The sequence below is a fragment of the Mustela putorius genome, unplaced genomic scaffold, assembly GCF_011764305.1.
Source record: "Mustela putorius furo isolate JIRA1106 unplaced genomic scaffold, ASM1176430v1.1 tig00003898_pilon_pilon_pilon, whole genome shotgun sequence".
Lineage (NCBI taxonomy): Eukaryota > Metazoa > Chordata > Mammalia > Carnivora > Mustelidae > Mustela > Mustela putorius.
In genome coordinates, this window is record NW_025422047.1 from 18,253,342 (window position 1) to 18,279,013 (window position 25,672).

The 25,672-nt window shown below is 36.0% G+C and overlaps 1 protein-coding gene across 7 annotated transcripts in view; it reads right to left on the reverse strand.

Moving 5' to 3' along the window:
* Positions 1 to 330: 330 nt before the first annotated feature.
* Positions 331 to 25,672, reverse strand: part of FAM214A (family with sequence similarity 214 member A) — a 95,165-nt gene continuing 69,823 nt past the window's right edge. For 4 of the 7 annotated variants that reach the window (XM_045067890.1, XM_045067892.1, XM_045067889.1 and 1 more), the window contains 7 exons: positions 23,531 to 23,650; positions 20,538 to 20,617; positions 19,454 to 19,562; positions 12,466 to 12,624; positions 6,648 to 6,716; positions 4,167 to 4,366; positions 331 to 915 (listed from right to left, as the gene is read on the reverse strand). In XM_045067890.1, coding sequence (XP_044923825.1) covers positions 762 to 915; positions 4,167 to 4,366; positions 6,648 to 6,716; positions 12,466 to 12,624; positions 19,454 to 19,562; positions 20,538 to 20,617; positions 23,531 to 23,650 — 891 coding nt within the window. In that variant the 3' untranslated portion in view covers positions 331 to 761. Of the gene's footprint in view, positions 916 to 4,166; positions 4,367 to 6,552; positions 6,717 to 12,465; positions 12,625 to 19,453; positions 19,563 to 20,537; positions 20,618 to 23,530; positions 23,651 to 25,672 lie in introns of those variants that run through there. The other 3 variants (XM_045067887.1, XM_045067891.1, XR_006602910.1) reach the window with 3 other exon arrangements.

Here is a 25,672-nt window from a genome sequence, read left to right on the forward strand (position 1 = left end):
TATCTAGCATGGGACAGCAATTTAATGTAAAGCCTCTGCAGTAGTAATTAAGGAAAAATAGAACTGTTTTAGGGATAAGGAGTTCTAGAAGGAGTATCAATGGGCGTAATGATTTGAACTTGCAAAGGGAATGTGAAGCAGCTTAGTCCACGTTGCACTGCCAAAACAGCATGTTAAAGGACTACAGCAACCTGGATGGGGTGAAAACTAGAGCTGGGAGATATAAAAAGTACACATGCTTGCATAGTGCGTTAATCTTAAAGAAGCTCAACATTTCATTCTCATTTTCAATAAATTAAATGAATAGTACTTAAAACACATCACACAAAATTAAAGATTTGTGCATATATTTTGGATTTCAACATTAATGTCAAAAATACATAGTATGATTTTACATAGGATTTGTGCTACATTAGAACACTAGAGACAAACATCACTTGAGTATTAAGGAAAACATTAAATATTAAATAACTGAGAAATAAAATGTGTCAACACTAATCTAACTGGATGGGGGGGTGGTTTGCTATTGCAACACGTCCAATGAAGTGGTTTCAACAGTACAAAAAGGCTTATTAGGACATGAGTGTTTCCAGTCTACTTGGAATATGTGGATCTCATTCCAGGAATCCTTTAATAAAAACTGGTCCAGGATAACAGGAGAGGATCCACTCTCCTGGTTGTTAATTGGTACACTCCGTTCTACGCTAATTTTTACTTTCCAACTTGGGTACTGAGCGAATACTTTAAATTGTCACTCCTTATCAACATCTTGGTGAAAACTGAGGGTTTGTTGGCGATTCAGTGTAAGATTTGAGTTCATACGCAGCACCACTATCAACTTCCATTGACTTTCTTGAGAACAGGAGCCGTACATCTCTATGGAGGTAGATCTTTCCAGATTTAGAACTCTGGAACCTATACAGACAAGCAAACAGAAAGATGCAACATTGTAGGCACTGAGTTTTTAAAACAAACAAACTTGAGGATTTGAATTTTGAAAGCAGGAAGAATTAGTCTTGCTACAATATTAAGAATGACTCTTTAACAAGATATTTATTTAGCCTCCTATTGCCGAAGTTTGTGCTGCTAGTTCCTAGTTAAGTGTTTCCCCCTTATTATTCACTACCTGAACAATCGACACTCCCTTTCCTCCTCATATGATCAGAGGCGCTTCTTTCTGTAAAGCTTGTTTCCCATACCATCTTACTTTCATCCCTGACACCGTAACACATGCACCTTCCCTCACCTACAGTGTCAAGTTTCAGTTCATGTTAGTCAATCACACTACATTTGGGCTCTGCAGTTCTAGCATCTTCTAGTCACATCCATTTCACATAACTTGCCCTCTCCCAATTTTGAGTACATTAAAAAGGATTCCAAACTTGAAAAGTCACAACAGAAAATAATCAAGTATAGCGGAATTATTGCTATCATTAGTAATGGCTAGTAGCTAAATAAAGCCTAAACATCATTAAAAAGACAAAAGTTTGTAGTGAAATGAAAGCGGTATCACAACTGTGTATGGAACTGTGACGATACCCTGCTAGTATCTATGACATAATACAGGGGCTGGAGTCTTTTGTCCTATAAACTTGTCTGGAAGCTAGTCAAGCATACAAACATACTCTTTATTGCTAATCTCTCTCATTTTCCCTTTGCATAGCAGAAATACTCTATGGGTCTCTGAATTTTACTCCTAAATTAGCTGAAACATCTGGTGGTCAGTTGTATGTGAGCCAAATGTCAGCTTACTCTTCCATTCTGCCTGAAGTTTTTTTTACCTTTTTAATCTGAAGGAGCAAACTGAGACCTTTAGCAAGTAGAACATACTCATACATAAGTGGTATACTTCCCAAAGAAGTTTCTTTACAGCATTTAAAGTATCTGATCACTATGTGGGGATTATAAAGGCTGGGGTGGTTTATCTTAGTGAATATTGTGCTATGGTGGTGAAACTTCAGAAGAAATGGTATCAAATGGAAGTGTAGAGAGTTGAATCTTATCTAGATTGGGCTGAGAGCTATTCTTACAGTCTGCTATTTCATACCATTTCTCTTTTTAAAGTCTTCCAAGTCTGTTTTCAGATTTTTATTCCACAATCTATATAACACTTCCCATCAGGCTCATAACAGGTAGTGTAGAGTTGGGTTTAAAAACATGGAGCCAGAGGCACCTGGGTGGCTCAGTGGGTTGAGCTTCTGCCTTCAGCTTGGGTCATGATCTTAGGGTCCTGGGATCAAACCCCACATCGGGCTCTCTGCTCAGGAGGGAGCCTGCTTCCCTCTCTCTCTTTCTCTGCCTGCCTCTCTGGCTACTGGTGATCTCTGTCTGTCAAATAAATAAAATCTTAAAAGAAAAAAACAACACAGGGGCTCCTGGTTGGCTCTGTGGGTTAAGCCTCTGCCTTTGGCTCAAGTCATGATCCCAGGGTCCTGGGACCGAGCCCTGTATCGGGCTCTCTGCTCAGCAGGGAGTCTGCTTCTTCCTCTCTCTCTGCCTGTAACTCTGCCTACTTGTGATCTCTGTCAAACAAGTAAATAAAAATCTTAAAAAAAGAAAAACCACACCCCTCCCCCCAAAACAAACACTGAGCCAGTTTAACATGTCCCCAGGATTCAGAACACCAGGCAGAAGACCCCAAGGCAAAAGTACCAATTAAGCAGTACTAGACTTTTTCAAGTATGAGACTTGAGTGGACAACTCTTTATTCATTCTAGACCACCACAAGGTAGATCTATTGAAAGATAGCTGGTGGTCCCCATCAGTAGCAGATTAAAGGTCTTCTGCCTGGGCCCTGGATGAGAGGTGCCTCCTTCTCAGGAATAGCAACTTTTGGAGCAAGGGAGTTAGGCTAAAATGATTTAGTCTCACTGATATGACTGAGAACTTACTATGAATAACGTCAGAAAATTACTAACAACAGAGCTATAACCAAAAGGTTATTCAGGGGCAACTGGGTGGCTCAGTCAGTTAAGCATCTGCCTTTGGCTCGGGTCATGATTCCAGGGTCCTGGGATCCAGCCCCATGTTGGGCTCTCTGCTAAGAGAGCTTCTCCCTCTCCCTCTGCTTACTGCTCTCCCTGCTTGTGCTGTCAAACAAATAAAATCTTGGGGCAGGGGGGAAGGCTATTCAGCTATTAACCAATAGATTTGCTCATTGCCTGAGAGCTACACTAGGATTTAAGGGCAGAAAACCTAGTCCCAGAATACTGGCAACTTGGACCTCAACGACAAACAGCTTCTCACAACCTAGTGCTGTGACCTGGGTAGCAAAAGTCAGAGGAAAAGGTTATTTCTGATGGAATTACTAGAATATAAACTCTTTGAGAACAGAGATTTTCACACTGTTGTTTCCCCGGTGCCCAGGAGCATACCTGACACACAAATACTTGTTAAATGAATGAATGAAAGTTAAAAACATTCCCTGCCCAATACAGTAGCCACTAACCACATGTAGCTACTGAGCACCTAAAATGTGGCTACTTCACATTGAGTTGTACTGTTCCTATAAATCTCTATTTAATTTCAAACATTTACAATAAAAGGATGTAAAAATACCTCATTCATAAATTTTTTAAAAGATTTTATTAATTTATCCGACAGAGAGAGGGATCACAAGCAGGCAGAGAGGCAGGCAGAGAGAAGGAAGCAGGCTCCCCACTGAGCAGAGAGCCTGATTCGGGGCTTGCTCCCAGGACCCTGAGATCATGACCTTAATGAAGGCAGAGACAACCCACTGAGCCACCCAGACGCCCTTATGTGGATTATATATTCAGATTTTAACACTTGGATATGTTGAGTTAAATAAAATATATTCATCTTTCCTCTCTCTCACTACTTTTTTTTAATGTGGCCACTAGAAAATATAGAGCTGCATATGCAGTTCATATAATAATTCTATTGGTTTCAAAATGTGTTTCACTGCCCCAGATAGGTGAGCATTTTTTTGATATAAAATATTTTACATTACATTGCTATAAATGAAAATTCTCCTAATTCAACAAGTAACAATGACTGCAGGAAGATATGCTATGTTTTTTCTGCATCTTAGCATATGAAAAGTCTCCAAATTAAGCAAATTCCAAAGGATACTGGTCTAGTCCAAGTGACAACAATTTTGAAGTTCTTCTTTAGTAACATACTTTCATATATATTTGAAACATTACCTCAGATGTATGAGGTAGCGTAATAACCGTTCTTCTGCATGTCGGATGTTTTCTTTATTAACAGTTCTCTTCATTTCTTGTTTAACAGGTACAGAAAAAGTTCTTTGTCGAAGGAATGTCTGATGATTGGCTGGCATATCTCGTAAGTCATATATCACAACAAACATCTTCACCACAGTCTTATTAGGATTAAATAAGGTCTGAAGAAACAACATAAAAATTATTCTTTAAAAAGTGGTTTGTTGATTTGATGCAAAATGATTGTGCCAATAATAAAATAGTTTTTTTTATAAGTTAATCCCAGTGGATATAATTCAGTTTTGGGAATTAAAGTTAATAACATCTTAAAAGTTTATGACATGATATTCAATTTTTTTAAAAAGTTTCAATTTTTATTTCCCAATAATACAAAATCCTGTAACAAATCAAAATTTTTAGCCACAAATTTCATATTAGGTAATACATAGCTTTTACTCTTTGTTCAGATTTTAAGAAATGCTTCCACTAAAGTAAGCAAAATACACCCTTACTGAATTAAAACATTCCAGTTCACTTATTTCAAACATTAGCTTTATTAAAGTGTGTCAATTGCGAAATACTCAGAATATTAATTTCCTTACATTTTTAATAGTGAGTAAATAGAAAAATTTAAAAATAGCTGGGTAAAGCTAGACTTTTTGGTATATTAGGTACATATAGTTATATAAAATTAAAAATGTGTTCTCAAAAAAGAGAAATTCCCTTATTTGGAAATTTTTCTGAGTTTAGAAAATAAAGTTCATTATTATTAGTTACAAAGTAGGATGAATAATACTTCATGTTCTTACAGTTGGATTCATTGCAAAAACTGTAGTGACACTAAACTTTTAAAAAATCACCAATACCATAATAGACCAAAATACGTATCCTTAGTGAAGACTGAATTAAATTCAACTGATACATGGCTATTAATAATTGAAGGAATATTATTTTTTTTAAGTACTAATTTTTAAACAAGATCCCAAGCTGCTGATCTGACTTTAACCAAATTACCAACACATCAATAGGTAACTTGGTGCCCATGCTTTCAGAAGCTCATCCGTGGCACTGGACATCACTCACTGAATCAAAATGAGAAATATATCAATATTATGATCCAACTTTTGAAATCTAGTGAGTCTTAAGATTAAGGCTAATACATTCAAGAACCACAACAACTAGCAATCCAGGAGTTCAAACCATGTTTATACATAATTAAACTATATAAGGAATGAAAGACATGCCTAAGTTTCAGATTTAAAATTAATCATTTTAAAAGTTGGCTGTTATCAAACAAGAGGTATGAATATGCTGCCTCTGGGTCATTATTATGACAACTGATAGCTAGCTTTCCAGTGACCTACTCTGTCACACGAACTACGTAGCCAGAGGTGAGAGAACGAGAAGATTATCACTCATTTAAATTCAAGAAATGCATTTAACATAGAAGTATTACTTTAATATGCAGTGATTTTTCTTGGTAAAATTTATATATGTGTATATACTGCATTATATGCACACATAAGTATTACATAGTACTGTGTTTTATCCCTGTGAGACAGGAAATAAATGTACAGAGCCCTTGCTGTATTTGAACAATGATGATGAGTAAAAGTGGTCTGGTGATCACAATGAGGCCAAAAGACATCAATTAAGAAGGCTTATTGAATTAGATCAGATCTTGAGTGTAAGGAACTTAGCTAGGTATTTTTTCCTCTTTAAATTTCAGCTCTATTGAGTTATAACCAACAAATATCAATTAGATTCTTTTTAGTCTACAAGCTCCAGCTTTGGAAAAAGACTTCTGGGCCTGCAGGATTATCCTGGGTCTGACTTGGAGATGAACTCAATCACAAACTGACCTTGGTAACAAATAAGTCTTCTGAGAATGCAAGACCAATGATGAATGACTGCTCTGGGCTAGAGGAATTTTCCTGAGCCAAAACAAGACCAACACCTAGACCAAAAGAGAGGGTGCCTTCTCTGCACTCATATCTGTCAGACTACATTTCTACTTTTAATAACCATCTTAGATTAACTTTGAAATTATTACACTAGGGATCATATAATTTTATTTTCCAAGGTTTCCTGCCAAAGCATTACTAATAGTTGAGGTCTTCTTGTCTTCTTTGAAATAGGTCAATCTCAGTCTGGCTAATTATATTAAATAGAAGGCACTAGTAATGTTAGTTCTAATTACACTGAAAATAGCTCTATTCAAGTTATGTAAACTGGTGTATACTATTTTTCTAAAGCATTCACCTTCATTAGATTATTTATGCTTTCCTTTTATGAAGGTCCCCACATGGCCATTCCTGGGGCAGAGCAGGGAAACTCCAAAGAAAGCTGCAGCCCCACTGTTACTTACCAAAGTTGTTGCAGCAGCAGTAGCAGGAGAAAGGGCTAAGTTCTATATGTATGTGAGAGAATGATTATTGCAATTGTAGGCTATAAAACACATACCACTTGTATTGTTCCTGAAGGAGGTACTCGATAACCCCTTTTACCAAGGGACTCTAAAGTAATCACACCCTTGAAATAAAAGAAGACAAATTGAGTACAAACTGATGCACATGTAAATAAAAGATGAAAAATAATAAACCATGTAATTACTAACATTTTAGAATTTGACTTGTATGCAAAAATATTCCCATCGATAGGTACATTCTGAGTATGGAACAGTGAGGGTCCAGAAAGGATTACTGTTCTTCCTGGAGATGTTACAATGATTAATATATAACATTACACTGCTTGAAATTTATATTAAGATATAAAAACCAGAAATAAGAAGCTCCTTGACTGAAAGGGAGATAAGGGAGAAAATGGGATTATTCCCTTGTTATCACATGGGAGGATGGAAATGAAGAAGCAATCCATTTACTGTTCTTTGGACATATAAGAAGTCAGGAAGGCAAACGGGTCTAAGTCTTAGCCAACAGTGAAGTTAATTCTTCAGCCGGTGAGTTAAATTAATATATGGATTTCTGACTACAGACCAGCATCATCAGACTCATCTGTAAATGTCTTAGAAATGTACAATTTATGATTCTCCCTAGACCTACCAAATCAAAGCTGTATTTTAAGATCCCCCAGATGATATCATATGTACATTAAAGTTTGAGAAGTACTACCATTCTATACTAAGTAGTTTTCTGAGAAGCATGTTCTAGTCACTACAGAAGCCCAAATGACAGCAAACAAGCATAAATTAAAACAAGGAAAGTTAGAATTGCACATGTGAAAGTTTCTAGATAGGCAAGATGACCAAATGACTACAGGTGGTTAATTGTGCTATTTAATTCTTAGATAGCTTTCAGAAAGGAAGGCTGATTCATTTAACTGGGGTAACAGTTTCAAGTAGTTAAATAGAATAATTGCATGTTCTACATTTCATATCCTAACATTTTATATTGTACATGCCAAAACATGTCAAACTTCAGTAGAAGTAAATATAAAACAGGACTGTCCCATCAAACATCTCTGTTATTTGTAAGGCAGACCAGGGTTGGAGGGTGAAAAAAAGCATGCAAACGTAAAGAGGAGGGCCAGACTCTGCTATGTGAGTCAAGTGCCAACCTCAGACTATTAAATTAACACATTAATATTAGGAAATATTCGTGGAAATGGTCACTGAAAGGACATAGGTTGTTCTTGTCTAATCTGATTTACCACATGGTCATTTAAAGCATGAAAAACAGCCTATCAAAAAACTGCATTCCTAATTAAAGCAATAATGAAGCTTTAAACAATTTCTCTCTTAATATCTTGTTTATGTGAAAAAAAGCAATGGTATATAATGCCCCTCTTCTTCCTAGTTCCAGAAAAAGAAAGTAGAATATAACCAAATAATAGCTATCTTTATAATCACATTGCTATAGGCAACACATTACCATTTTCCTTGCTACCTTCCCCTAAATACATTTAAGAGAACTGGTGGGGCAAAAACTACCATAAAGACTGTATTTAGGGGCACCTGGGTGGGTCAGTTGGTTAAGCAAGTCCCTTCAGCTCAGGTCATGATCCTGGAGTCCCAGGATGGAGTCCCGTATCAGGCTCCCTGCTCAGCAGGGGAGTCTGCTTCTCCCTCTGACCCTCCTCCTTCTCACACACTCTCTCTCTCAAATAAATAAATAAAATCCTTAAAAAAAAAAAGACTATATTTATTTCCTTTAGTAGCTTTATTCCTTTATTAACTTTAATAGCTTTCAGAACATGGTAACAGTAACTAAATCAATTTATAAAGACGGTATGTATATTTTTAAGACCTTAGAGTATATGCCAACAATTTACAACTATTTCTAAGCAATATAAGACTAATAGGGGCATTCATAAATTAGGAATTTTACATAAAATTGGGAAACTATGTGGAATTTCATTAGTATTATTACTAATTTATTATTAGTTATATTTTAATAATTTCATTATTTTAGTTGGTCACCATATTAATGTATCTACCTATAAAAAATTATAGTGTTTAACATAAAGAAGAAAAATACATTTTTTTCTGGCATTATAGAATGGAATACGAAGGTTAAGGTAAACTAAGTTGGGTCAAAATCACACAAAAAAACTCCTCAAATTACTCTGCTATAGAGACTATGCAATAAGTAAAACTAAAAGAAGTTTATCTTAATTTGGTGAATTACAAATACAAAAAATAATATATATGGTCCTGTTAATATGATGATAATTGAAGTCATACCATGAATTTACCACTGGCATACATTCCTTAGAACATTTTACCTGGTCCCACCATTCAATAGTTTCTAAACAGTGAAATATTGTTATGTAGCTGTTGGATAGCATTTTTACCACTGACGCTCAAATTGGAGAGAGATTATGTGGCTTTGAGCTAATCTGTAAGTGATTATTTAATGAAAAAAATTCTGTACCACTTCTATACCACAAAGACAGAATTTTCAGTCCTTGTGCCAAATTGTATGTTTATGAGTCATCTATGTTATTTGTGATGAGAGATCCCAAGGTGTCTCAGATCTGCTGGTCTGTGATATATACTTTCTTGTCAAAATGTGATCAATCTTTTGAAAATATACTAAACTACCAAAATGTAAATAAGAATCCCTGAAGAGGGCGCCTGGGTGGCTCAGTGGGTTAAGCCGCTGCCTTCGGCTCAGGACATGATCTCAGGGTCCTGGGATCGAGTCCCGCATCGGGCTCTCTGCTCAGCAGGGAGCCTGCTTCCTCCTCTCTCTCTCTGCCTACTTGTAATCTCTCTCTGTCAAATAAATAAATAAAATCTTTAAAAAAAATAAAAAATTAAAAAAAAAAAAAAGAATCCCTGAAGAAACAAGATTAATTTTATTTAGTAGGAAAGATTTGTGGTCTAAGATTTGAACTAGGTCATTTACAAAAGGAACCCATTCCTAATGAACAAAATAACCTAGAAAAAATTTAATTACATAATGGTAAGTTTACTGAAGAATATTATCAGAGAACAGCAAGTCAGGGATTCTGAAAGGACAGACTAAGCCAACTCAATAACCTGATTCATACCCTTTCCATATCAAAAGCTATAATCATTTGTGTGTACTTTCTGGAGACAAAGTGACAAAACCTTGTATCTCTTAATCCTATGTGTTTTAGATGTCAGCTAAAATCAAAGATTAATGCTGGTCTGTTTTTTAAAAGCAGAGTTCAAATTCTCTCTCTCTTTTTTTTTTTTTTAAAGATTTTATTTATTTATCAGAGAGAGAGGGGGGAAGAGAGCAAGCACAGGCAGACAGAATGGTAGGCAGAGGCAGAGGGAGAAGCAGGCTCCCTGCTGAGCAAGGAGCCTGATGTGGGACTCGATCCCAGGACGCTGGGATCATGACCTCAGCCGAAGGCAGCTGCTTAACCAACTGAGCCACCCAGGCGTCCCCAAATTCTCTCTTGTTTGTAAATTTTACTCAAAGATATTTACTTGAGCTGATTTCCAGCCATTTGCTCTTTTATCTTGTTTCTAAGTCATTGTAACAGTCACTGGGGACTTTGTACATTATGACAGATTACAATATTGTAGACTTTACATTTCCATTCAGTATTAAACGTCAATAGAATATGTGAAACTGATGAGACTTGTTGATGGATACCTTTCATAGTTCTATTTTAATATTGTAAGCACTCCAGAATGATACATTTATTCTTTTTTTTTAAAGATTTTTATTTATTTATTTGACAGAAAGAGATCACAAGTAGGCAGAGAGGCAGGCAGAGAGAGAGAGGAGGAAACAGGCTCCCTGCTGAGCAGAGAGCCCGATGCGGGACTCGATCCCAGGACCCTGAGATCATGACCTGAGCCGAAGGCAGCGGCTTAACCCACGGAGCCACCCAGGTGCCCTGATACATTTATTCTGATACCAAACTTACATCAGTTGTACTTTCCATGTTACTGGTTATCCAAAATTAGCTGTTATTTTTTCTAAATTATACCGGAAAAGTAGATACATTTTTCCATGGTAAATGAATATCAGGTGGCTTTGTGATAATTGGGCAGGTCTATGAAGGAATGGGTCTTTGTTTTATTTTTTATTTTTTTAAAGGATTTTATTTATTTATTTGAGACAGAAAGATACAGAGAGAGAGAGAGAGCGATGAGCGAGCGAGCATGAGCAAAGGGAGATGCAGAAGGTGAGGGAGAAGCAGACTCCCTGCTGAGCCAGGAGCCTAATGTGGGGCTCGATCCCAGGATGCTAGGATCATGATCTGAGCCAAAGGCAGACGCTTAACCAACTGAGCCACCCAGGCACCCCTGGATCTTTGTTTTAGATCATAGTTACTGTTGTGCATCTTTATGACTATGGATCCATAATTGTAAATGTTATTGGGGAAAGAAAACCTGAATAAATGAGCAGACACCACAATGTTGTTTTTAAATATAAGTATGAAACACTGGTCATGCTCTTAAATAAAATTTTCAGGGACATCTGGATGGCTCAGTCAGTTGAGCACCTGTTTTTGGCTCAGGTCACGGTCCCAGAGTCCTAGAATTGAGCCCAGTGTCAGGCTCCCTGTTCAGTGTAGAAGAGTCTGCTTCTCTCTCTCCTTCTGCTCTTCCCCCTGCTCATGCTCTCTTTCACTTGCTCTCTCTCAAGTAAATAAATAAAATCTTAAAAAAAAAAATTCACCCTTAGAATGCAGTAAGGCTAAAATAATTTTCCTGAGCAAACTGGACCAATAATGAACAGGCTATATTTAGGTCCCCCAAAATGTATAATTTCATTTTCTCTGTTGTTTCTTAATTGCACAGAATTCTCTTTTTACAGCTTTTAGTCCTTGACAATCTAGAAGGTTGGGGAGAGGGATATTAGGAGAGCAATCAATAAGGTCATATGATAAGCTAGGAAATTCAAGGAGCAAGGCCGGAGCTGTAAAATTCTGTAACTACACCAATTTGTATTTCTCAAAGTAAGACCTAACATGAAAACACAGATCTGACTCCCTATTTGATACCACTACTGTAAACTTCTTATAGACTTGCACTGTTAGTCTCCTCTCCATCTCTGTCTTTTGTAAAGTGCTGAAACTAAACATACACTTGGACCTTGTGTCATTTTTACAGTTGAAGGCTTGTTTTATCCTCAAGTAATCAAAAACAAAAACAAAAACAGTAAAGATGAAATCATAGGATCATAAGGCTCAAAACTGCTCTAAATTACCCTTGGCTATCTTACTCTCCCTGTTAGAACATACGTATGGAAACAGAAATAGCTAGGATTAGAAATCAACTCTAGGATTAGAAAAAAATGGTCTCAATACAAATAGGAGAAAGGGGGTAAAAGGGTCTCACAGAAATCGTCTTCACCAAATCGTTAACTAAATCTTCCTGAGATGAGGATCACGTGGGAAGGCAACACTTGTGGGACCAGGGTGCACAGTAAGCACTTGAGAATTTGTGTGAACTCAACAAGATATGAAATTATAGTGCCACTAGTAGTTTTTCATTTTTCAAATCACATAAAAGCAAGTCAATTTTCAGCAGAGCCTCAAATGCAAAAGAGGAAATTTGTTGTTAGAGCTAGCCGAAAAAGAGGTTGTGAGGTAACATTTTAAAAATTATGTTCAGTTAGCCAACATATAGTAGTACATCATTAGTTTTTGATGGATTAGTCAATGATTGTGAAGTAACACTCTGGTATTTTAGTCTCATTCAGCCTTTAGTTTTCTCTTAGGAAATGCTTTGTTTCAAGCATTTTGAGAAAGCAGGCTTAAATCTCTGTAAAGACATTTGTCATTAAATTGGTTGATTTTAGCAGACAAAGACAATTTTTAAAATACTTGCCATATAAGGAGAGGGAGCATTATCATCTGAAACACTGTAGAATGACACTTCAACAGGAAGAGTCAAATGTGTGGGGCAGAAAACACCACTTGCCCCTACCTCAGCAGTGAAACCATCAACAATGCCAAGAGGGTCTAACCGATAGTTTAAGACAGATTCCTGGAAGACAAAATTTTTAAGAAATGAATTTTAGAAGTTGGCACACATCCTGTTTTTTGTCTGTTTTTCATTTAAAGAAATACATTACCACGCTTTCTGGCACTAAAAAAATATGGTTGCTACTCAAACAGAATCCAACAATGCATTAAAAAATATCATTCACCAACAATCAGGTAGATTTATTCTAGGGATGCAAAGGTGGTTTTAATACTTGCAAATTAATTAATGTGATGCATAACTTCAATAAGAGAAAGATAAAAACCATAGGACCATTTCAATAGACACAGAAAAACATCAATTAGGGGCGCCTGGGTGGCTCAGTGGGTTAAGCCACTGCCTTCGGCTCAGGTCATGATCTCAGGGTCCTGGGATCGAGTCCCACATTGGGCTTTCTACTCAGCAGGGAGTCTGCTTCCCTTCCTCTCTCTCTGCCTGCCTCTATGCCTACTTGTGATTTCTATCTGTCAAATAAATAAATAAAATCTTTTAAAAAAATAATCAATTAATAATAAAGGCCCTCAACAAAGTAGGGTTAGAGGGACCATACCTCAGCATAATAAAGGCTATCTATGAAAACCCCACAGTGAACACCATACTTAAAGGGGAAATCCCCCAAGGTCACGAGAAAGAAAAGGATGTGCACTTTCACTTTTATTCAACATAGTACTGGAAGTCCTAGTCACAGCAATTAGAAAACATTACATTACATTGTTTATTACACTGAAATTAACATCACATTAAATAGGAGCACCTTGGTGGCTCAGTCCATTAAATATCCCACTCATGAGCTCAGCTCAGCTCTTGATCTCAGGGTCATGAGTTCAAGCCCTACACTGGGCTTCATGCTGGGCATGAAACCTATGTTATTTTATTTTATTTTATTGTTTTAAAAGATTTTATTTTTATTTATTTGAGAGAGAGAGACAGAGAGAGAGAGCACAGGAGCAGGGGAAAGGGGCAGAGACAGAAGCGACTCCCTGCTGAGCAGGGAGCCCAATGCAGGGCTCCATCCCAGGATGCTAAGATCACGACCTGAGCTGAAGGCAGCCACTTAACCAACAGCCACCCAGGTGCTCCTGAAGCCTACTTAAAAAGAAAAGAAAAGAAAAGAATGACAAGTCAAACATAGAACAAACAAATAAGGTGGCTAACATTTCTACGTCATCACTTCATATGTTTACCAGACCTGTCATCAACTTGTCCCCCATCAATCTTCTACCACTGTATGAAGTTTGGCCTCCTCTCACTATTCCAACTCACACTTAACTATCCTTAAACTCTACTCTTAGTTAAACCTAATTGTTTAATATGTTATTCTTAATCTCTATAAATAAAAATATGTTCTAACAGAGAAGGTAGAATATCTGAGATTTTCCACAAGGTACTGGCCACAGAGAAGCACTTTAAATCTTGTTAATAGTCATATGCAAAGAGAGAGCCAAGCACCTGAAACTTCAACTGAAAAATAATTCCTTCTTTAAAAAATAACATTATATGTGACATATGTTTTATAGTTTAACTTGTCTTTAGCAGTGGAGAAAAACTTAAAAGCACAGAAATAAAGGGGGGTCTTGGTGGTGCAGTTGGTTAAACTTTCAACTCTTAGTTCCAGCCCAGGTTATGATCTCAAGTTTGTGAGATCAAGCCCCATGTCAAGTCAGCTTGAGATTTTCTGTCCCTCTGCTCATGCTCTCTCTCTCTCAAATAAATAAGTAAATAAGTAAATAAATAAATCTCCCCCCGCAGAACCCCAGAAACACAAATAGAGAAGTTTCTTTTTTTTCATTTCTTTCAAGCTCACTTGCTGAAAGTCACTTTTAACAATTTAGTATATCTTGCTAGGTATGAAAAACATTTTAAACTTTTCACAAGCTCTCATTTCTATACATATATCATACGTATACACATTTATCATGAAATGTGAGTACCATATCTTTGATTCAGTAGTTGTCTGGGAAAAAAGGAACACTGGAAGCCATCATGAGCCTGATAGTTTGTATACTGTAAAGTTCAAACTGTGACATTAGCAATTCTGAAATTCCCAGTCAAAAAGCTAAGAACAAAAGATCTATGTTATAACCAACCTTCTAACCTCCCTTCTGCCCCGCAATCAATCCAATGCATATTCTGTGATTTGACCACTCAGTCTCATGGCTGCAACTCTCTTCCCTACCACCATTAACCTAGCTCAGACCCTCACAACCTCTCCTCTGAACAAGTACATCTTCTTTTTTTTTTTTTTTAAGATTTAATTTATTTATTTGTCAGAGAGAGAGAGAGTGAGAGCGAGCACAGGCAGACAGAGTGGAAGGCAAGGCAAAGGGAGAAGCAGGCTCCCTGCAGAGCAAGGAGCCCGATGTGGGACTCGATCCCAGGACGCTGGGATCATGACCTGAGCCGAAGGCAGCTGCTTAACCAACTGAGCCACCCAGGCGTCCCTCAGCACTCGCATTTTAATCTCTGTCCCTGGGAAATGTCCCTCACTTCCTACTAGACAAAACTTCATGCTTCCTGCTATTAGATCAAGTCAAATCTTCCTAGCATGGCATCTAAGTCCTACCGTAGGTTTCTTGACTCCTCTCTCCCCACTTGCACAGAGTCTCATGCTCCGAGTCAAGCTGATGCTTTCCAACATCATCATATTCTGTTGCTACTTTTGTAAATGTAGTTCCCTGTCTAAAATCCCTTCCCACTCCTCATGCAAATTTACTTGAAAAATTCCTACTTATCTTTTTTTTTTCCCTACTTATCTTTTGTAACTAAGCTCAAGTGACAGTTCCTCAGTTCCTTTAGCACAGAATGGATATGGGAGGACTGAGTTAATTTCTTTTACAATGATAATTACTTGAGTGTATAAATCACTTACATATTCAGTTGACTGTAATATCTATAAAGCAGGATTGTTATCTAGCTTTGTACTCCTAGCATACAGCACAACACATGGTAGTTACTCAAAAATATTTCCTAGGGGCACCTGAGTGGCTCAGTGGGTTAAAGCCTCTGCCTGCGGCTCAGGTCATGATCCCAGGGTCCTGGGACTGAGCCCCCATCAGGCTTTCTGCTCGGCAGGGAGCCTGCTTCCCCCCTCTCTCTCTGACTGCTGCTCTGCCTACCTGTGATCTCTGTCAAATAAATAAAATCTTAAAAAAACAGAACCTTAAAAAAAATATTTCCTAAATAAAATAAATCTAAAGATGGGTAACATTTTCATAGGAAGAACACCATAAGGCCAATGGCCTATATTAGTTTCTGACTTTATTCAGCTTTTAATGACTTTAATATATTAGCAATGCATGCTAGACCCTCCTCAGTGCAAAACAAGAAAAGGAAATACAGGTATGGATTACAAAGTAAGAAATAAAACTGATCCAATTTTTAGAAGATATGAATATCTATGTAAAAAAAACCCTAAAGAACAACAACAAAATCAATAAAATCAATAAACTGAGCAAGGTCATAAGCAATTACAAACACACACACACACACACACAAAATCAATCAATCACTTGTATTTTAATACACAGCAATGAAGGACTGAAAGTTAGAAAACTTCCTTTAAAAAAAAATTTTTTTTTTTAGAGAGGGGAAAGAGAGCATGCACCAGGGGGAGGGAAGATGGCAGAGAGAGAAGAGAATCTTAAGCAGGCTATGTACTGAGCGTAGAGCCCAACGAGGGTCTCGGGTCTCAATCCCATGACCCTTGAGACCCCAGCCTGAGCCAAAATCAAGAGTTGGACAATCAACTGACTGCACCACCCAGGAACCCTGAAAATTAAAAACCTTTTAAGTATAATTTATAATATCACCTGAAAACATGGATTAGTTAGATATAAATCTACAAAAGTATGTTTAAGATATAAGCATGCTGAAAACTACAAAAAAAAATCAATGAAAAAAATCAAAGAATAGCTAAATGAATGCAGAGATACACTATATTCAGATATGAAAATATTTAATATTCTGGAGCACCTGGCTGGCTCAGTTGGTAGAACATGCAATTCTTGTCCTCAGGGTTATAAGTTTGAGTCCCATACTGGGTGTAGAGGTTACTTAAAAATAGAATCTTAGGGGCATGTGGGTGGTTCAGTCATTATTAAGCTTTTGCCTTCGGCTCAGGTCATGATCTCAGGGTCCTGGGATTCAGCCCCGCATCAGGCTCCCTGCTCTGCCAGAAGCCTGCTTCTCCCTCTCCTACTCCTCCTGCTTATGTTCCCTCTTTCGCTTTGTCTCTCTGTCAAATAAATAAATAAAATCTTTAAAAAGTTAAAAAATTTTAAAAGCTAAAAAAAAATCTTTTAAAAAAAGATTTAATATTCTTAAGATGTCAATTTTCCACGTACTGATCTGTATCAATGCAATCCAAACAAAATCTCAGCATACTGTTTTGTAGAAATAGATAAGCTAACTCTAAAATCTACATAAAGGTGAAAGGAACTAGAATGGTGACAGCGATTTTCAGAACGGATAACATGTTAGACAACTCAAATTAATTCACGTCAAGATTAGAATAATATGACATTCATGTTCATAAAAATCAAACAGTTGATTACAAACTTCGTGTCATATATAAATATTAACTCAAAATGGATCAGAGAACTAGATGCAAAAGCTGAAACAGTAAGATGTCTAGAAAAGAAGTTTCCTGACTTTGGATTAGGTAAGTAGTTCTCAACCAGGGACATATGTCAGTGTTCAGAGACTTTTTTTTTTAACTGCTACAACTGGAGGGAGGGGCAGACAGTTGTACTAGACTGTAATGGTTAGAGGCCAAGGATTCTGCTAAATATCCTACAATGCTTGAAACAAATCACATAACAAAGAATTATCTGGCTCACAAATCAATTGTGCCAAGGTTGAGAAAACCCGGGTTAGGAAAATATTTTTTTTTTTCAAAGATTTTATTTATTTATTTGACAGACAGAGATCACAAGTAGGCAGAGAGGCAGGCAGAGAGTCCGATGTGAGGCTCGATCCCAGGACCCTGGGATCATGACCTGAGCTGAGGGCAGAGGCTTTAACCCACTGAGCCACCCAGGGACCCCTAGGAAAAGATTTTTCAGATACAACATCAAAATCAAGATCCAGGGACGCCTGGGTGGCTCAGTGGGTTGAGCCGCTGCCTCCGGCTCAGGTCATGATCTCAGGGTCCTGGGATCGAGCCTCACATCGGACTCTCTGCCTGCCTCTCTGCCTACTTGTGATCTCTGTCTGTCAAATATATAAATCTTAAAAAAAAAAATCAAGATCCATAAAAGAAAATAATAAACTGGACAAAATCGAGGTGCCTAGGTGGCTCATTCAGTTAAGCATCTGCCTTTGGCTCACGTCATGATATTCACAGCAGCTTTATTTTTAATTCTATTTTTATTTTTATTTTTTTTAGAGAGAATGCACCAATGTGTGGAGTGGGGTGAAGTGGAGAGGAACAGCAGGAAAGGGACAGAGAGAATCTTAAGCAGAATCCATGCAGGGCTCAATCGCATGACCCTGAGATCCTGATTTGAGCTGAAATCAAGAGTCAGATGCTTAAGCAACTGGAGCCACCCAGATATCCTCACAGCAGTTTTATAATAGGCCAAAACTGGAAACAAAGAACCCAAAAGTCTAGAGTGTGATGTAAATGAATAAACAAATTGTGCTATATCCATATTGTGGCAATAAAAAGGAATGAACTCTTGAAACACAGGACTTGTATAAATTAAAAAGGACCTGTGAGCCGGACAGTTTCAGAACCTCTGTATTTTTCTACTGAAGTCAAGTGAAAATGTATGCATATCTGCACAAGTACATTCCAGTGTACTGATCTTTTAACCATCTTCCCTAAGGTTTTCACATATCAGATGCTCTTTCCCCCCCCTCACAGATTTTCTTGTAATACAAAGGTTGCAGAACATCTGACACTCACAGTAGCCTTATGCAATTATAAAATAATGACAGAGAATACAGAGTTCAACATCTCTGAAAGTGACATGGAAAAGAAATCAATTCACCATAAGTCTTTTCATTTTAAAACTTTGAAAGATAGCCTAAAAATTAAAATTTAGTTTTAAAGACAGCATACTCTTAACATATTAAACCACCAAAATTCCAATGAAGCTATTAAAACTACAAATTTTAAATTATTTTCCCATAAAATATCACCAATTAAAATCATCCTTAAAACCCCATTTACAGGTTCACATTTAAGGCTGTTCTTCTTTCTCTCTCTCTCTTTTTTTTTTATTGATGTGCATTTGGCACATAATATTACATTAGTTTCAGTATTTAAGGTTGTTTTCTAATTAAGGATAACTAATCCCATAATACAGTTGATCCTAAGTAGAAATATTCTTATTAAATAAAATAGCACATTATTGGAAACCTTTACCCAATTTTTAAAAAATAATCTTATTTTATAATAGATTTAGATTTATAACAAAGTTGTAAATATAGTTCAAAGAACCATTTGATTTTGTAAGTCAACCTCTTGATTATGAAGGGGCTATTATCACCCTCCACCTCCTACCTGGGTTTTAGAGCCAGTACCACCATGTGAGGTGTGGTTAAGTCCCTTTTCTAGCTAGATTAATGGACACCTCATTCCACTTTACCTAAGTTCTTGATGTCATTACCTACAAAGTACTAGTTCTAGGATGTCATTACCAACAATTCTAACTCTACTTCTTACAAAAAGGGGCAAAGGAAAAAGCAAAGGAAAGAAGGTGATTTCAAGGATTTGAAAAATACAATTAATTTATTTATTTCCCTTTCACAACCAAATGACATCAATAACACCCTAGATCTAAGGTTAAAAAATGCCAACTCTTAAAATAATTTTGAAAAACATTACCTCAAAATTTCCTAAGAGACTAAGACTTGTTATAGGTGGAGCACTAGAACTCAGAAATGGTTTTTCATGAATATCTGGATCATCTTCAATGTTTAAACATGGCCGAGGACTATTAAAAAGAAAACCAGCAAATGAACACATTAAGCACAATATTTTCTGACTTTTTGTATAAAATTAAAGTAGGAGAATTTGATTAATTTTAATTTACTTAAGCTGTAAGATAAAAAATTAATCCTACCAAATTTTAAGATATGAAATATTTTGTTTAAAATTCTGGTTTGATTTTATGGTCTTTGTTATAATATATGACAAAAAAATGTAAGTAATATCCTAGAAAGTTTTAAGAAAGAATTTATAATATATCATATAGTGGCATCTACTAGAAATATATAACACAGTTTTTTATCAGTGTTCATTTTCAGTTAAAAATGAGAATACAAAGGCAAAATTATGTGACTAAAGAAAGTAATGAGAATATTACTTGTCAACATGGAATACACTTGCAAGGCTTTTTTGCAAAGAAGTGTAAGGTGAAGGAGGAGGCAAATGACCAGAAATAATCAAACCTACTTAAGTGTTAAAACCAATGCGTTTATTATGATGACAGATATATAGTAGCTACTCAAGCTACTCATTTTCTTATTTTCTCCCTTCTTCATCATTAATCATTGTGTGTGAAATAATATTTAAAATAACCAACTAGAAAATAATATTCCTGTTAAAATTGTGATTTTAGAGTAAACATTTATTGTATAAGACTAGAAATTAGTATAATATTATTTCACAAATATAAACAAACTTTATTTACTTTTTTATGAAGGCTGTTGTTTACTACATTAATTGTTAAGATTACTGCTCATTTCCAATAGTGGGTTATTGATTAACTATGACATCCTCCACCATCTCTAATACATGTCTTTTTGGTATGGTTTGCCCTGTAACTTCAGGAATCACAGTTTAATATTTTATGAGTTACAAGAAGATTTCCAGAGGAAATCTAAAAATATACGGAATTTTTCTCTGGAAAGCACAGAACATAATTTCTGACATATCTAAGTGACAAGTACAAATGAATTTTAAATACCTTCGAGATGATAAGCTTTTCAGATGCAGTAATGAAGAATCCAAATCAAAGCAACCTGATTGTGTCTTTCTTTGAGGAACCTAAGGTCAAAATAATCATTTTTGATATTTAAAAACACTGTGTTTTTTTTTCTTGAATTAATAGACCACTTTTCAAACAAAAGCTGACCATATCTGGCAAATAATAAAACTTCTCCCAAAACTGCGTACTTACAATCATGCTCTTAATTACATACTGTTCTTATGTTTTCATTTTACTTACTGATAGGAAAAAACAGAAAATTAATAAAAGCACTTTACCAGGTTTTGAGTTTTTAAGAAGCATAATTTGGTTTTTTTGTAAAACCAAATCTTACATAGAATCCTAATATAGAAAAAGACTTACTTTTTTACTTTATTGTATATAGTTGATCCTTGAACAACACAGGGATTATGGGGCACTGACCGCCCCCCCCAACCCTTTGCAGTTGAAAATTCTCATGTAAGTTTTGGCTTCCCCAAAACTTAACTACTAATAGCCTGTTGTTGACTGGAAGCCTTACCATTAACATAAATAGCTGATTAACACATATTTTGTACATTATATGGGTTATGTACTGTATTATATTCTTAAAACAAAGCTAAAGAACATGTTACTAAGAAAATCATAAGGAAGAGAAAATACATTTACAGTAAAACAAAAACAAAAACCCCACATATAAGTGGACCCAGGCCGACCAAACCCATGTTGTGCAAGGGTCAACTGTACTACTGTATTTTGCAGGGTAATAAAAGATTGGTAGCTTTAAAATTAAAAGAAACAAACAAAAAATTAAATAATGATGCCAGCTCTGCTGCTCCTTAGTCCATCCCCACTCCACTGTATGTTTCCAAGAACCCTGGAGCTGCACAGAGAACAGGATTAAAAAATACTACTCTGCATGTTCAAAAACCATCGTATACCCCATTACATTTAAGACACCAATCAAACCAGCTAGCTAAAAATACCGTAAAGATGAAAGATCCAGATGTAAAATAAAGGTAAAATCACATATAACATACAAATTGGAAAGACTTGCTTAATATTGTAAAGAATATTAAATACACAAACCTATTAAATATGATACTGAAAGTCTAAACAGTCTCAGTATTTTTGAGTTGTACAAGTATACCATGCTATTTTTTATAGTCAGAAGTATAAAGTTCTGACTATAAAATGTGAAGTTATTGTGAAGTTTTCTATCTAAACTCTCATGTCTCGAATTTGGAAAGTTCTTTCACTTCTTCTGATACCGCTTTTTCCTTGTTCCATCTAGTCCTACTTTTTGGAGTTTGTACTAGACTTACACTGAACATCTCATTTAATCCTCTGTGGTTCTTTCACATTTTACCATGTCTCTTCCTTTCTGTCCTTCATTTGAGATGCTTTCTTAATATCTGTCTCTCCACTCACTGATTGTAGTCCAATTAGCTGAATCCATCTGTTAATCCATCTGCATTTTTATGCATACATGTGTGTGCATACACAGCAATTAAAATATTTTTCATATTTACAATTTCGATTGTACATGTACACGTTCTTACATCTCAACCCCTGTCCCACCAGAGGCATTAAACCCTAGCATTGTATTAGGTTCAGATATCCTAGAGGGCCATAATTTGCCCCAAATTTGGAGACTTAACTTTCTTTCTCTTACATTATCTTATGTATTTAAGGGTTATATTATATATTATTTTGTATTAAAGGTTATATTCTATCAGGACTTCTGCATTTGAGGAGGAAGGGTCTGCCTTTATCAGTTCAGTCTACCATACTAAACAGAAGTCTACAGTGCATTTTATATCAGTATGATGCTGACCAGTTTTTTTCCTCATCACTCAGGCTTTTTGAAAGCATCCCATAGGTAGGTCAAATATTTGGGGTTATTTTAAATTGTTTGGAATTTAATTTATCTAAAATAAATATCTATGGTCCATGTTACGTTTAAATTCTAGATTTCTTATTCAATAATTATTTTTTGAACATAGGCCAGATACTGTATCCTTTCAGTTTACATAACACAGATAAAGCTACAGAAATTATCATGTCAGTAGCAAAACATAACATGTTTTCACTTCTGCTGTGATATTGATTACTTGCCTCAGGTTTAACTGAAATGGCAGGTATAGCAACTAACTACTGGTTGCTTACTAACCATCCTCACAACACTAAAAGAGACCATATCACCCCCTTTTTAATGATGAAGAAACTGAGGCTCAGATTATATTACTGAACTAATGTCACAAATGTCACGCAGGGTGACATCAGTGTCACTCCAAAGGAACACTCTTGACCACTGCACTCAGATCTACAGATCTATTTGTAAAGGTAGAGTAGGGAGATTTCTGTGTCTCAAAATAAGATGTGGCATGGCTTCCAGGCCAAAGACAACCACAAATTTGATTCCCAAATGACCCACCTTATGGTGTCAACTAGCTTTGGTGTTAAGATACAAATTTATTTATACAAACTCACTTAACACTAAATACTTTCTTGATATTTAGTAACAATTAAAATATTAGATAAAAGAATCTCAGAGAAATCTTATAATCCTAATATTTTTATTCTTGCTTTTAGCCTTTCCCTGTATTAACATAGAGTTACTAAGTATATAAAAAAATAAAATGTTTCTGGGGCGCCTGGGTGGCTCAGTGGGTTAAGCCGCTGCCTTCTGCTCAGGTCATGATCTCAGGGTCCTGGGATCGAGTCCCGCATCGGGCTCTCTGCTCAGCAGGGAGCCTGCTTCCTCCTCTCTCTCTCTGCCTGCCTCTCTGCCTACTTGTGATCTCTCTCTGTCAAATAAATAAATAAAATCTTTAAAAAAAAAAAAATAAAAAAAAAAATAAAATGTTTCTAACTGGAAATGTCTGTTAAAGGTATTTAAATTTTTTTTCAATTATAATTTGGATAAAATGATTTGTATACATTTTAGATGCTTCCAACTTTAAATATGAAGTAAGAGGGAAAAACCTTACAGGACTTGAAAGAAGAGGCAATCCAGTTCGAGGATGAAAGGCTCTGGTTGAAGTTCCATCTAAGGAATGAAAATTATGTTTCCGCCAGACACTTGAATGTTTCACTGGTATAGTCTTCTGCTAGGAAAATAATTAGATTGTGATGGTAATATTTAAGTAATTTTTTGTTTAGTCTTATTCCTAATACATACTGAAGTATTACATTCTTGGTGGTGAAGCTAATGATCTATAGATCTGTATTCACACACACACACACACACACACACACACACATTTATTTTAATCAGAAAAGAATGTCCAAGTTTTTTCTAGGATACTGAATAAACCCAAATAGTCTAAAGAAACTATGTCCAAATATAATTGCCTTATCAACATATGGTCATATTTATAAATTCTCAGAGTCTAACAACGGCTAAGCCAACATCTGATGTTTTTAATTTGTGAAAAAAAACTACTCACAGGTAGAAAAAAACAGAATGTTCTAAAATATGCCACATTTTTGAAGTGATATAGGAAATAGGCTAATTCTTCAAAATTAAGCAAGATTAAACCCAAACATCAGAAATTCCTAAAAACACAGAAAATCAGAAAAGACTAATTTGGGCCCTGGCTCTGCCATTTCCTAGCTTTGTGACCTTGGGCAAGATACTTAATCTCTCCAAGCTGAGAATCCTCATTTGTAAATTGGAATTAGTAATAACACCTGACCTCATAGTTTAATGGAAGGATTAGGTATGCCAACATGTGTAAAATATTTTTTTTTTTTTTTAAAGATTTTATTTATTTATTTGACAGACAGAGATCACAAGTAGGCAGAGAGGCAGGCAGAGAGAGAGGAAGGGAAGCAGGCTCCCTGCTGAGCAGAGAGCCCGATGCGGGGCTCGATCTCAGGACCCTGAGATCATGACCTGAGCCGAAGGCAGAGGCCTTAACCCTCTGAGCCACCCAGGCGCCCCACATGTGTAAAATATTCAGAAAAAAAGCCTGGGCACTTAGTAAACAATTTATGATCATATTTAAAACAAGAATATGAAAAAGTAACTCTTAGTACTTTGAAAAATATTATGGCCAAATTAAGCCATACTATTAGGTACCAGGAGGGATCAAGAAAAGCTAACTGTTTTTGTGACAATTACAATTTTAGTAAATTGGAAACTATCATTTGATTAAATCCATATGTTAGAGAATGGATTTTAGTGATAAAAATGAACTAATAAGGTCATTCAGATTTGGATCAATGTAGTAAAGAAGTTGTTTTCAATATAATTGAGATTTAAATGTGATACTACTTACAGAAATAAAGGAAATTTAAGCATTATGGTTTTCTAAAGTTAAAAAATGGTTTGGTTAGAAAGTTAAATAAAATGGAAGTAATTGAAGTATCTTATTTACAAAATGCATGGAAGGTTTACAAAATATTTTAAAATCTGTTATTTGATTGTCACAACTGAGAGAGACCCAAGAGGTTGATCATTCTTTTTTTTTTTTTTTTTTTTTAAAGATTTTATTTATTTATTTGACAGACAGAGATCACAAGTAGGCAGAGAGGCAGGCAGAGAGAGAGAGAAAGGGAAGCAGGCTCCCTGCGGAGCAGAGAGCCCAATGCGGGGCTTGATCCCAGGACGCTGAGATCATGACCTGAGCCGAAGGCAGTGGCCTAACCCACTGAGCCACCCAGGCGCCCCGAGGTTGATCATTCTTATTTTAAAACTGAGGAGACTGAGGTTTTGAAAAGTTACATGACTTATTCAGTGTGACTCAAAGACCAAATTGTGAAGTCAGGACTGGAACCCAGGTATTCTGACTAAAAGCCTAATGATTTCACTATAGATGTTCCGAAAATCCTTAGATGAGTGGTGACATAACACAATGGGCACACTGTATTAGGTCAGAGCTGCTAACAAACAATATGTTAAGCTAATGAGTTTACATTTCTGACTATTTACTCTCCAGCACTTGCCCATAATACTGAAATAACCAACAAAGGGCAACAGGAAGAATTTACCTAACATTTGCTTTTAAGTGGGTTATTTTGAAAGGATGTTATTTTATTGCAGGTTTATTCTAAAAGACTGTATACTATAATTAATAGGCACCTTGGGCCTTTACAACTAGAGTTCCTGTAAACAAAATTCAAACCAT